Source organism: Balaenoptera acutorostrata, chromosome 18 (genome assembly GCF_949987535.1).
Source record: "Balaenoptera acutorostrata chromosome 18, mBalAcu1.1, whole genome shotgun sequence".
Lineage (NCBI taxonomy): Eukaryota > Metazoa > Chordata > Mammalia > Artiodactyla > Balaenopteridae > Balaenoptera > Balaenoptera acutorostrata.
In genome coordinates this window covers 47,826,820-47,841,887 of record NC_080081.1, presented here as the reverse complement: position 1 = coordinate 47,841,887, position 15,068 = coordinate 47,826,820, and the positions used below count along the sequence as shown (strand labels likewise).

The following is a 15,068-nucleotide window of genomic DNA, read 5'->3' as shown; positions in this document are numbered from 1 at the left end:
TATATTCTTGTAAGCTGGCCTTGGGTTAAAGTATCCAGTGAAAACTACAGTGTGTTTAGTTATTTTTCTCCAATCCAATTCTATTTTACATTCAACCAAAAGCATTTTCTACTGTCTTTCTAACGAGCCTTTTCTTCTTCATTAGCTTCCATTTTATATTTTTCATCCAATCCACTTAGTCACAATTTTTTTTATGACAACAAAGCTCATTTGTTGTTCCATGAAATAAATATAATTGATTCTGTGTGCCGGTCATGTTTCTCAGACATTTAGTTATTACTTCCACTCACATATTTCATGTTTCCCTAGAAAAGTGGTAGCCACGTGGATTCTTAATGCTCCTTTCAGTGTCTACATTTATAATTTGTTACAAGCTAATTTTATCCACAGGGAAACTCACATTAAAGATATGCCTCTAAGCCACTATTATGTATCCTGATTTAGGTAGTTAGAGTAAAATCAGTCTCACTTTTCTACAATACAAGTATTATCCCAGTTTATAAGTGACATTAGAAATCAATACCCATCTTAATTCACTAACAAGGAGGGGTGTCCTAGAGTGAGTGGACCAAGCAACCACAGTGCTTCTTAACAGTGTGAGTGGCCAAAAAGCAAAAGCAGTTTAAAAGTTATAAGGTAAGAAATACTTTCAAATTAAACAAACTTATTATAATACTTGTACCTTTAATTATACATACAAAAGCTCTATGATTACAGTTGCCCGCAAACTTAGGCACTTCATTAGACAAATGTATTGTTTTCCATACCACAACATGCTTCAGCAGTACTTCTCAACTTGACAGTTTTACTTACTGTCTTGGAAGCAGTATTAATGTACTGCATCACCATTTCTTTTTTGGTACTGAAGTCCTTTTCCCGCAATGGTGCCTTTTTATCTTCATTTAAATTCATATCTTCCTGGAAAACACAATTAAAAAGCCTCGTTTTAGAATCTAAGTAGAGCAACAATTCTACATACACAATGAACAGAAAATCAATAATTGGTGACTAAAGCAGCATTAACTGTTTTGGAATGATTTACATGTAGCTCTGCCAGGAGAAAAAAGAGAAAGGACCTGGAGACACAGAGAACAGAGTATTCTAGATCATTTTAGCAGGTAAAACACTTACCAGAAAAACTTTTTAAATTCACAGCAGGCTAGTAAAATTACATTCACATCACTATAGATAATTAGACAGTTGAAGATTTCTGCCTTCCATAAGCTTATTAGGATTCACAATTTATATATAATTGTGAAATGTATATATTACATATAAAAATATATTTATCTATATAAATTATAAATATTATATATTATATGTAATATATAATATTTATAATTTATATAGATAAATATATTTTAAAATATAAACATATTTTTACAACAGCTGTACCTGAAGCCATCTTGCACCATTCTGAAAGCGCTGCTCCATATATCATAAGAATTAAAAGGTAAATAAGCCAATCCCTTTCCAGATTCTGATAAGCTACAAGCACATACCAAATACCTAATACTGATCCTAGCAAAAGGTGAAGCATCCTACAGTTTTAACTGTCTCTTCTCCACCCCTATCAAAAATATTCATTAATTAATTTATTGCATGTTCTAAATCACATAAAAGTGGCACTCATAAAAAGAAGTACCACCTAAAAACCTAACATTTCTCAACAGCACCAATCAAAATAAAGGTTTAAGTAAGCTAGATCTTGCTACAGGCCTAATTCTGACTAAAAATACAAGTCAAGAATATCCACATAAATATATGAATTGCGACCAGAATCTATCAGCTCAGCTGACAAAGGAAGGGAGGCTGAGGTAAGACAGAAGTGGCTGAAGGAGAGGGCAGCTCAACTGGATTTCCTCCTGATCTTAGCCTTGGGTCATCTGTGTGCAATGTAGGACATCTTAATGTATATAAACTACATATCCACTCAGAAAAGTGCCCATAAAAATCAGGACTTTGGATCACCTAGGGAGCCCAGAAAGTTTAATTTCTTCTAAGTTTTACAAGGGTCCTACAATTCAGACACTGTAGTTTATGCCTTTAGCTGACTCAGTTTTTGGCTACCAAAACTTTGAAGCAATTAAAAGTCAAAATTCCCTTCATTTCACCTTGATATAAAACTTAAGATCTTAGAAGTTGTCCCATTTGACACTCCAATAAAAGGTAGCAATTAGTAATGTCACTCTTGGCTACTCTGGTTAGAAATATCCTATTATGTGAATAATGGTTTATTTTGTTTCTTTTTTTTTTTCTCTAAGCCAGTGATTTTCAATACGCCTTAACACCACTTAGGAAGCATTCTAGAAATGTCTCGGGGCATTTTGGTTGTCATGGTGACTGAGGTGACGCTACCAGCATTTACAGGGGAAAGGTGTGCTAGACATTCTGCTACACATGAGCTAATCCTACACAATAAGAAACTGTCCTGCATCCCACAGAGAGATACACAGAGAGAACAAGAGAGGGAAAATCATAATTATCTACGCCTAGACTCTAATTCAACGAAATTAGATGTACAACAGAATATGTAAATTGTTACATGTTTAATACTTCATATATTATGTAACTTAATATACATTGAATTTTCCAAGAATCCAACTACTCTGTAAATTATAGTTACACTGTTTTTGTTTTAAGCTTTACCATCATTTGTGTTCCATTTCTGAAATTTAGGTATCCCAGGACAATCCTAGCAAAAGGTGAAGGACCTAGCTTACTTAAACCTTCACCTTTTGCTGCTTGTGGTATCTGAATCAACAGAACAGCACACCTACATCAACCTACATCGTAGCTGTTGTACCCACAGTGGCATGAGGCAAAGACTCCAGAATGTGACTTTATTGTGCCTTCTTGAGTAGTCGATGGCCAACTGTTTACACTGAAATACATACTGTTTTATTATATAGTACAGTAAGGCATTATATGTTGATTTTTTTTAAATTATGAGTGGAGACAGCTTATATAATCTATAAAGAATTTAACTAAGAAAAAGTAATGAGGAAGTTAAGGAGCAATTGTTATAAAAGTTGTGTGTGGGGGGCACCTAAGAGCACTGAGAACATCTGTTTTAAATTATTCACTGTATTTTTTATTTTCTGTCTAATGGCCAAATGTGATCCAGCCTCTTTAACCAGCAAATTAAAATACTTAATAGATATAGAAAACTAAAAAACAGAAAACCCATTAGCTGTGGCTGAAATCAAAATAAAATTTTAAGGTGGAGGGTTGTAAGAAAGAAAAGGCTACTGCTCTCTTTCTGCAAAGGCATCTTCAAGATGACATGAGCTTATACACAAAAGTTGTATGTTTGGAATTACGGAAGAAACCCAGAGTTCTCCCAACTTCTTTCCTCTGGCTTACCCCACCTCTCTTGTCTAAATATGACACTCAACTCCATAACAAAAGTTTGATGACAGTGCCTGCTTAAAAACAAGAGGAAACAAAGAAGAAATGACACTACAGAGAAGTTTGGAATCAACTACATAATCGCACAAACCTTCCAGGATCGCTCACTAGGTACGTAACTTCATCTAACAGATGGTCCTTCTCTTTACATCCAGAAGAAATGGCACTCGAAAGAGTAAGGAAAGTTCTGCCCTTTACAAAAGAGAAATAAGGGAGTGATGGAAAGAAAAAAAATATGTATGTATCTATGGAATAAGGTACAGGATTTTTAGAATAGATTTTGAATCTTTATCAGTGGAGAACAGGGCTAAAAAAGAAGAAAACTCTACAAGACACTGACACTGAACCTCTGAGGGTCACACAGTCCTAGTGAAATGTATTGGAAGTTTCTTCCTAGAAAATGCACATCCATATTTTATGTTACAGTTCCAATTCAAGTTAAGCTGAACATCTTCCAAAGCTATCCAAGAACCTGGAGGTGGGAGGCAATGGGGGAGCCAAGTATCTCTATTTAATAAGCCCCTGCCATAAGGCAAAACCTTCAGCATGAGATTTTGAATATCACATAGTCTAAACTCCATGTATGTATTACACAACAGAAAATACAGGCCCATAGAAATGAAATGACTTTTCAGAGCTATCTGGTTGTTAGAAGCTTGAGAACTGAAGCCCACACACCCAGTCTAGTGCAGTTTCCAGATAACTGTAAAGGGTCTCTTGTGAGCAAGTCATCAGTTTTCACATTAGTGAGTTCACAGCTGGTTAGTATGATCATATCGCATTTCCGTTGTCTTAGGTCACGTTCCCTAGAGGCAGACCTGGGACAGGGATGCAGGTGCAGGTGATTAATGAGGGGGATGCTCTCAGGAAAAGGGGACTGAGACAGGGACATTCAAAAATGTGGCCTCAGCTGGATTCTCGCTTCAGCCTGAAATGCACAGCAGTAGATAGTACCTGGAGGGAGAGGCCAGCCTTGACACCACCCAAGTCAGTCAGCCATTAGCTGCAGGACCCCAGTTCCCTGAGGCCAAATCTCTGGATTAAGAGGGCAGCTGGGAACCACCAGGAGCCAACACTCACACCTGGGTACGCCCACAACCAGCCTGGTGAAGGGGGTCTTGGAGGGGCACCAACAGTGTCCACTACACCATTTGAAAATAACTTACTTTATATTATAATAAGGCTTCTTTCTAAGCAGAACTGAATAATACAGAAACCCACATTTATGGCCTACACAAGCAATATAAACCTCTGTGTGTTAACCAATTCTTCCATTCAAACATAGGTCAGGACATGCAGTACACTGTATAGATACAAAATGATACTGTAGCTACAGATTTTATAACAGCCCTGAAAAACAGTTTACTTCAATATATATCTATATATTGATATATATGTAACTCAATAAATACCTATAATAAATAAAATAATAAACAGGAAATACATAGAACACATAATTGTACAAGGCCTGATTTGAATGAGGTTAATATTTCAGTGGATATGAGATAAATATCTATTTCTTTAAATGGAAAAACCTTATCAGTTGGCTATTTAACTGAATATAGCTCATTTAAAAATATTTTTTGAGTAGTCATCAATCAGAACTTTAGTGTCTGTCAATCTGAAGAGGTTTTGTTGTGAAAGTTCTATTAATACCTTAGCAACGTACATTATGAATTAACTCACTTATAGCACTACCTTCATATACGTGCTTAAACACAGTTTTTTGCCTGGGGAAATTGGGAGTTGCAGCATCAAAAAGTAATTTTCCTCTAGTTAATTACTTTCTAATTAAAAACTATACTTAAATTGAATCACTGTGCTACTTCACTATGTGAGTCTGACTGGCACTAGGGGCAGATTTCAGAAATACAGGGAAGAAATACTGAAGAAAAAAATTAAGGGGCATGCTAAAAAATAAGCAGGATTCTTGGATAGTGTCAAGGTCATGAGAGATGAGGAAGTACCACTGATCAGGAGATGAAAGAGACATGGCAAACCAAACATAAGATGTGATGCTGGGCTGGAACCTAGAACAGGAAAAGCACATGAGTGAGAAAACTGCTAAAACCTGAATAAAGTCTGTGGTTTGGTAACTACTGTACCAACATTAATTTCTTAGTATTAATAACTGCACTAAAGTTATATAAGATGCTGGCATTAGAGGAAGTTGGGTGAAGGCTATAAAAGAATTCTCTGTACTACTTTTGCAACTCTTCTGTAAGTCTAAGTTTATTTCAAAATAAAGTTTTTTAAAAACTAAATTAAAATATTCATAAAAATTCTGCTTTAAAAAATAATTTGAAAAGAACAAGAAAAATGGAACATCCTACATTCTTTAAAAACACAGTAGTTTTTTAAACCTCCACTAAATAAAAGTTTGTAGTGTACTGGCCACAATAAATACACACAAACTTGATGGAGGAGAAGGAAGTAAAGAAACCACTATCAAGACAAATCTGAGGCTACCGAGAGGAAGAGTTAAGACACAGGTAACAGAAGTCCATTCAAAACCTAAAGGTCAGGCATCCTTTGGAATTTTCCAAAACACAAAGTTCAAGTTGCTCACATGTCTTCCCAGTTTCATTCCAAATCTGCTCTCTGAACCATAGGTCTCACTCATTCTCCCAGCAACACTTGCTACACCTTTTCACAAGGACCTGGTATTTCTATAATCTTAAATAACGGTTAAGTCTGAGCCAGGCACTGTGCTAAACACTTATAAGCACAATTTATTTAATACTCAGTAATAACCCTTTGAGGTATGTACTATCCTCTCTTTATTGGTGAGAGAACTGAAACTGAGGGAAATCCTGTAAGTTGGCCACAGTCCTGTAGCTTAGATTTGTCTCTCCATTCTTATTTCCATATTATTTATCTCCATTATCTAAAATCCCACTTCCTCTGGGGCTAATGCCATCTGACATGCTCGGCAGCCAACACCTTGTGTTGACTCCTCTGCCAGCCCATGCCTTCACACCCACAACCAGCAATCTTCATTTCCACTTTCCTCAGCCACGGTCTTCATGACCACACCTGGGCCTTTTCATTAGCTAAAAACTGTTCCACCTCTAGGATCATCATAATCTCCAAGATCCTTTTCTCTGACCTCAATCTTCTATCTTTTCACTTCTCCCACTCCCAAGCCACCTATTTTCTGACCTCAATAAAACCTCCAGTGTCATGACCCCCTCCATTTTCTCCCAATTAGGCTTTTATGGTCCATCACTTCCTACAACATTGATGGGAAATCCTAGTAGTCTCTCCTCACATTCCCTAGAGTACTCATTTCAAACTTGCCATTCTCCAGGAGCTATGAAACCATTGCTTCTACCTACCATTTTCGGTAAGCAAATTTTAATTTCCTCCATGAAAAGGAACCTATAATTCAATTTCCTGTTTCCTCTATTACCAATTTCTTTGCACACTAATTTTTCTGTGCCAACTCTTGCCTCTGTCCAAAGATAATCCCATTCATTTATGCTCTGGATCCTCTTTCCTCTCACCTCCTAAAAGGGCACTGCACATCAATTACCCTGTTTTAATCCCGTTTCACTAAACTCTTCTCAGTTGGTTGGGTCTCAGTATATAAACATGTTAATCCTTAATGGATTAAAAATTGAAAGAAAAAAGCCTCCCCTCAACCCTAGCTCTCCTTTGTATATGCCATTCTTTTTCCGCCTTCACAGATAATTTTCTTTAATTTATTTATTTATTTCTGGCTGTGTTGGGTCTTCGTTTCTGTGCGAGGGCTTTCTTTAGTTGCAGCGAGCGGGGGCCACTCTTCATCGCGGTGCGCGGGCCTGTCACTATCACGGCCTCTCTTGTTGCGGAGCACAGGCTCCAGACGCGCAGGCTCAGTAGTTGTGGCTCACAGGCCCAGTTGCTCCGCGGCATGTGGGATCTTCCCAGACCAGGGCTCGAACCCGTGTCCCCTGCATTGGCAGGCAGATTCTCAACCACTGCACCACCAGGGAAGCCCCTACAGATAATTTTTAAAAGAACTTTTTTCTACACTTGCTGTCTCTTTTATATTGCATATACTTTTTAGATATTTGTCAAATGAGATATAATAAAACTTCCCAAATAGAATTTGCTAATCCTATTTTGGGACAAACATGAAATGCGGGTAATTTTCTCGGAAATGGAGCTGGAGCCAGAGATAATACTCACAGCCCCAGCCTTGAACAGTAATGGAAACAAAGTCCAGCTCCAGAGGCAGGGTCTCCAGGCAGTGGTACTGGCACAGGTAAAACTGGCCAAGCTAAAATCCATCATGTCTTCAGGGAGCACTAGCAGAACCACACACAACCTCTGTGACCTGGAACCATCAATGTGTGGTTGAGCTGTGCAAAGTAGCACCTGCTTGAGAGGTGAATAGAGCTGAGATCCTACCAAGACTTCACTCACCAGGCTGTGTGACTTCGTGAGGTGCTGTGTCCTCTCAGAGGAAAGAAGGTGTACACATTTTTCTAACTTGCACAAGGACACCAAATGGGTATTTGTGGCCCTGACCTGGAAACCAGGTCAATGACATGTAGTCAAGCCAGCAGCTTTTTTTTTTTTAATTTATTTATTTATTTATTTTTAACACTTTATACTGTATTTATTTTATGTATGTATGTATGTATGTATGGCTGTGTTGGGTCTTCGTTTCTGTACGAGGGCTTCCTCTAGTTGTGACAAGCGGGGGCCACTCTTCATCGCGGTGCGCGGGCCTCTCAGTATCGCGGCCTCTCTTGTTGCGGAGCACAGGCTCCAGACGCGCAGGCTCAGCAATTGTGGCTCACGGGCCCAGTTGCTCCGCGGCATGTGGGATCTTCCCAGACCAGGGCTCGAACCCGTGTCCCCTGCATTGGCAGGCAGACTCTCAACCACTGCGCCACCAGGGAAGCCCAAGCCAGCAGCTTTTAAGATGCTCCAAAGGATTTTTCCTATGTGTCAGATGGGGCCAGAAGTTCCCACAAACCAGGAAAATCCAAGTTTGCTACTATCTTTAGACACCTTGACTCCATCCTAGGCTGATAAAACACCAACACAAAAGAAATACCTTCTACGTCTTCTCTGGCAAAACTGAGAGAGAAAAAAGAGATGTAATCTTAATACTCCTGCACATACATGCAATTAGTGAGCACCAAGGAGTAATCAAGCAGAGAATGGCAAACAGAGAGTGGACATTTTTTCAACTGAATTACAAACATTAGACTCACTATTTTCATTCATGGATGTGGATTTTACAAGACAGCATGTTCATTAAATTTACATACATCAAGTTGAGTGGGATAGTTAACGCCATGGAAAGTCAGACTAAATTTAAAATGATTGACTTATTTGGAGAATTAAGTGAATATACAAGCAGCAAATTGAAGATGGTCAGGTGTGAGGAAATTTACCCAGAGAGGAAAAACACTACAGACAGGCAGAAGCATGACTAGAGTTATAAAATCGATCCTGGAAAAACAGTACAATAACGGATCAAAACATTCATAAGGATCAATAAGCATAATATTAAAAGGTAAAAATTGGAAGCACAGCAATATCAAAACCAAACATTCTCATTAAGTCAACAGCTATCATCTCATTTCAGTAGTGTTCAATGCTTTGTTTCATGGGTTAAAGTCAAAATAATTGTTCTTGGTAGCAGTTTTGCTAATATTTTTTTTCACGACAGCCACAAATTCGTTCTACGTTTTAAGAGGTCCACAGTGATCCCCTAATTACTTCTCCTGAGACCTCAGAGCTCAACATCCTACAAGAGCAATTTTACCCATACTTCTTCTAAAAGTATAATTCTGTTCTTCACCACATTGGAATTCATCTTCCATATCACACAATGTCAAAAGGTCTTGCTGATGTTTATCCCTACTGAGGAATGTTCTTACTACCATGAGTGGTTTAGTGCCAAATAAAAACATCAAAGATTTCATGATCTCATTCCAGGTAATTATATACTCCCAAATAGTGCACATTAACTGAATCTCATGTAGTTCTGCAATTTAATATATTATATTCTTAGATTAGGCTTAAGTAAAATTAGAAAACCTGTAAAAGATAAATACAACCAAAACCCTGAAACTTGGAATTAACTTTATTACTACTTTATATTGAAGAGGCCCATAAATATGCTAAAGCTATAAAATAGCTTATCTTTCTTTGTCCATCATTTTTACTACGTTCTTATATAAACCTTTATATAAGGTTTTATAACCTTTATATAATCCTTTCATTTTTTTACATAACTGTGATTATAAAGAGGTCAGATTTTTTGGTTTCACCAATAGTGGGGTTGGATTCACTCTTCTATCCACAATGTCCTTACTTAATCCCAATTAAAATTAAAAGGAAATCAGACAGCTAGCTCATTAACAGGACAGCAGCCAGAAAATAGCATTTACCCAGAGATTGACAACAAACTCATAAACGTTGTTATTCAACCAAATATTCTAACTGGAGTTTATAGAAAGAGTGCGAACTATTTCAATTTGAAACCAAATTACAATTTAACCTAATGCCAGTATCAGGGAATAAACAAACATAGAAGAAACTTAAATATCACTTTTTTTCTCACATGCTATAAATTTTAGCAGAATAGACAAGAAATGAGATGAATATGCAGCATGCTGCACAACTCTACTTTGGAATATAATCTGGCTGAAACTGTTCAAGCTTATGCATAAGCACCTACAATCACAGGCAACTGTTATGTAATCCAGCAGAAAAGAACACTGCTACTTATAAAAAGGGTTTCATTCACTTATTTGCTTTTCAACTTTTCTAAACAAATGGCCATTTCTTCGTAAATTACATAAAAGATAAAATGGTTATTTCACAAAGCACAAAGGCTGACGTTTCTAGAGAAGAAAATAAGACTAAAAGAAAGCCTTCATCGTTTGGAAAGGCTGTACCTGCACACTTCCTAATTAGTGAAAGAGCAAGCTTAAACATTAACATAACCTTTATTCTTTTAAAACTCTCCTTTCTAACCATTTGACTGGTTCCACGAACTCCCACCAGGCAAAATCTAAGGCTCCTAAATCATTTATTTTCTCATTTATCTGGATCTAGAAGAAACAACGAGGCACTGACATTATCCCCCTGACAAACACAACCCATGAATCAAGTTGACAATAGCCTTACACTTCTACCCTCTCTTCCTCCTCCTCCCATTTGGATTATTATTTGGATTGCTTTTAAACAACCTCTCCCTGAATTTTTCAATTTCTACCTGAAGGAGAGGGAGATGGGTGACAACTAATAGATCAGAACAAAGCATTACCATAGAACCTCTCTCGTTTTATCTGGTCAACCCAAAATATACTTTTATAGTTTATAAGAAATAAAAAACATCCATGATATGGAAAAGTAGATTTGTAAAAAATGCTAATACTTGAAATAAACAAACTGCTAGTAACACCCATGATACAGAAAAGTAAATTTGTAAAAAACGCTAATACTTGAAATAAGCAAACTGCTAGTAGGAATCTATAGCAGTCAATTAGCACTTAAAGAACTAACACAAACGAGTTTTCCTTGGTGTTTCATTCAGACTCCTGGTGACCCTTAAGACATCACTTACACATCCAACACAATAGGTGTTCATTTGTCTGACTGAAGAAATAGCTATGCATAAATCTTTAACACCAACAATGAAAGCAGAAAAAAAGATTAAAAATGAAAAAAGAAAAATTATCTTTAGCGTGTACCCAGAGAGTGGCAATGTGGAATAAAGATAGCAGTAAGAACCCTCCTCCCACCAACTGTACCAAAAAGTATCAAATTCAATTTTATCAGTTCACTTGAGCTCTTCTTTCTTCCTCTGGACCTTAGTTTCAAAGATATCTGAGTTGACTACAAAGCTAAGAACACAAAGACATCTCAGTATTTAACTCTATGTGTACTAATTTATATCTTTTCTTGCTTAGACATGGTATTCACCAAAGCAGAAGAAACAGACTAACTCATTCAACAATACATGAAGTATGCACTGTGAAGACACGAAGAGAACAAAGATGAATAAAGTTAAATGTTCATAGTCCAATAAAATAGAGTTCTTATGAAAAGATTAGAAAACTGATCTAATGACATAATAAATAAAAGAAAACAGAAATGTATCATACATAGCCACTCATTTAATCAGTAATGGAGGATATACTCAGTTTAAAGGATAAAAATTAGCAGAACTACACGTCTACCTCATTGGAAGGCGAGTGTAGTGAAGGGCTAGCCAACTTAATTCAAATAACTGAAATGTAAAATGAAAAAAAGGCCTTTACCAAATACTTTAGGAACAGGAAAGAAAAAAAAAATTAACTCTTTTCTGGGGCTTTCTACTCCGTGCAATGAAAGGAAAAAGAAAGGAATAAGAATAGGAAAAGATACAAAAGTTAGTCACAGATATTCTGATTACATACATAGAAAAATATGAGGAACTCTACAAATAATAAAAACTGAGAGTTCAATAAGATTACTGAATACCAAAAGCAACACACAAATTAATAATCTTCGTAAAAATGTTAATTTTTTAAAAATACTAGTTACATTTTAGAAATAAACCAAGGATTAAAGCTCATAAAAGATGTACACGACCTCTAGGGAGAAAATTATAAACTTGTACAGTTCAGGAACAGAGAAAATCGAAATAAATAAACAGATAGATATAAGATATCCAATGTTCACAGAAAAATTTAATATTACAAAGGCATTTATCCTGTCTAAATCAATAAATTTATTGCAATTCCAATCAAGATCCCAACAGGGTTTATAATAAAACTTAACTAATTGATTGTAAAATTAATATAAAATCACAAAGGGGCCAAGAAGAGCCAGGACAATTTTGAAGTAGGGAAGGGGGTCCTAGATATGAAGGCTTATTATACAGCTATATTAATTAAGACAATGGATATAAATGCAGAGCTAGACAAACAGACCAATGGACAAAATCAAACCTCAGAAACAAACCCACATATGAGCAATACCTTGATGTATAACAGTGGAGATATTACAAATGATGGACAAGAATGGCTATTCAATAAATGCTGCTAGAAAAACTAGTTATCCATGTAGGAAAAGTATTGGATCCAATCTCTCACGTCAGACATAAAGATATCATAATTCTAACAATTTTAGGAATATAGAAGAACAGATCTATGATGTCAGGATAGAGAAGGATTTCTTAAATAATACACTTATGACATATTTAAGACCGTTTAAAAATCAAAATGGAGCAACTATGGCTCAGGCATCCAAAATGGAGCCAGACCATTGTTGATGTGGTTTCAGATACATTCCTGCATCTCTAAGAACTTGAATTTTCTCTGAACTGTATCAAACTCAAGAACAGGACCAGCCATTTCAAAACAGTATCTCCTAGTATCTGCTAGCTGCACCCTTGTAGTTTTCTAACAGAGAAGAACAAACCTGACTCCATATTGTATCTATTCCTTTAGCTCTAACCTTTGTGCTCTGTTGCCTTGCTTAGTCATGCTGACTCTGCACCTTTGTAAAAGAAGTTGCCTATAGCCTAAAATATACATGATAGCCCATTCTTAAGGGTCTGCCTCCCAGGCTTGACCTCTAAGGTATAAAACTTTCATTCCTATAGAGATAAAAAGTTCCGGAACAGAAATAACATTTGTGTTGTTGAAGATTTACAGGAACATTGTGATCAGACCTAAGTGGACAGCTGCAAGAACAAGGGATTCCTGCACCAAGAAGTCTGCAACAACAAGCCACACCTCCACCTCTTTTAGTATAAAAGCCTGAATTCTAACTCGGGTAAGATGGTTCTTTGGGACCCTAGTCCACCATCTTCTAGGTCTGCTGGCTTTCTGAATAAAGTCACTATTCTTTGCCCCAACGTCTCAGTCTCTCCATTTATTGGCCTGTCATGCAAGGAGCAAGTTAGCAGCTTGGACTCCGTAGCAGTTTCAAAGTCCATCCCCCTTCACAGCTATGTAATCAGTTCAGACCCCAGCCAATCCCTGATTAACAAGCACCCTTACTTCTTTCCAACTCCAGTCCTAATTCTTGACAAACAACTTATGGAAATAACCTTGCAGGTTTTTGCCTTTATAACCCTCCCCCATTTTGTAGTCCAAAGGAACACAATTCAAATGGTCCTTGAATCTTTATCTCCTGGGCTGCAATCCTAACAAACCCTATATAAACACCTGTTTATTCAATCAGGTCTCTGTTTCTGAAATTTTGATTAACAATACAAGAAGCAGAAACCATAAAAAGATTTACAAATCTGGCCACATTGATTTTTACATTTCTGTACTTTCATCCATCCTACCACCCCCAAAAGGAAGTAAACAGACAAGACTCAGACTGGGACAAGATACTTACAACTCATATAAACTGACATGAGCATTAAGGATATGTGATGAATTCTACAAATCAATAGGAAAAAGAAAAAAACCTCAATGGAAAAAACTGGCAAAAGATATGAACAAGAAATTCACAGAAGAGTAAACCAAAGGGCCAATAACTGTGTGAAGAAATGTTCAACCTCACTTATGATCAAAGAAAAAAAAATTGTTTAAAGTATTAGGTAACCTGTTTATATCCAACAGACTTTCAAAACTTAAAAAGCCTTATTATACCAATGCAAACTCAGTGACAGTCTACAAATTAATCAGGTGGAATCTTCAAGTGTCAAATTCATAAGATACAAGATTAAGGACCTCTTCTAGACTGAGGAGATTTTAAAACATGACAACTGAATACACCACACAGTTCTCAACAGGATTCTTTTGCTATAAAGAGCACTGCTGGTACTACTGGTAAAACTTAAGACTGTGAGGATTAGTTGACGGAAATTGATCAGTGTTAGCCTCCTGATGGTGGTGGTTATATTGTGGTTGAGTAGGAGGATGTCCTTTTTTGTAGACTAATACTAAAATATTAAGGTATTATGAGGCATTGAGTCAGCAACTTACCAGCAAGTAGTTCAGAAAAAAAGTTTTTTTTCCTGTACATTTATCATTAAAGACACAGAAAACTTTTTTTTTAACATATAGGAATAAAACCAACAGATTCAGGGTATTGTTCACCTTTGGGAATTAAAGAAGAATGTGATTGAAAGGAGTACACAAAGTATTTCAATTAATTATCTATGTTCTATCCTTTTTTGTATACCTCACATACCCTATTTAAAAACACCACTGAACAAAAATAGATTCAACTTGATAGTACATCCTGAAAATTGTTTCAAAATTAACTTCTGAATGCCTTTTGTATTATCTATACTATGTTTCCCCACACTAAAAGCTAAAATATGTATTAAATAGTAGGTCATCTAAGATCTTAATGCCAATAAACACTTCAAACGCATGCTTAAGAGATAATGCTGATGGCATTTTATAAATGTGCTCCCTCCTACATTACAATACAGCCTAGTAAACATCTTCCCAAGAAAAGATTAGAGCATTACTATTCATACTTAAGTACTTCATGCAACTTTATTAGACCATTTCTTCCATGCTTACAAATGATGACAGGAAGTCCAGAAATTAAATAATTTTTGTCAGAGTAATTCTGTCATCATTGGCATTCATTTAATGCCTGTTGATGATCACATCTTGATAGATGATCTTTCTTGCAACTTTCGTTCTCTCAACAGATAGTGAAAGTGAGAAAAGAAAAAAAAGATATTA

At 36.4% G+C, this 15,068-nt stretch overlaps 1 protein-coding gene across 1 annotated transcript in view; it reads right to left on the bottom strand.

Moving 5' to 3' along the window:
• The window catches only part of DIAPH3 (diaphanous related formin 3), a 577,679-nt gene that overhangs the window by 488,464 nt on the left and 74,147 nt on the right, over positions 1-15,068 (bottom strand). The window contains exon 4 of the mRNA XM_057532925.1: positions 814-918. Within this exon, the coding sequence (XP_057388908.1) occupies positions 814-918 (105 nt within the window). The remainder of the gene's footprint in view (positions 1-813; positions 919-15,068) is intronic.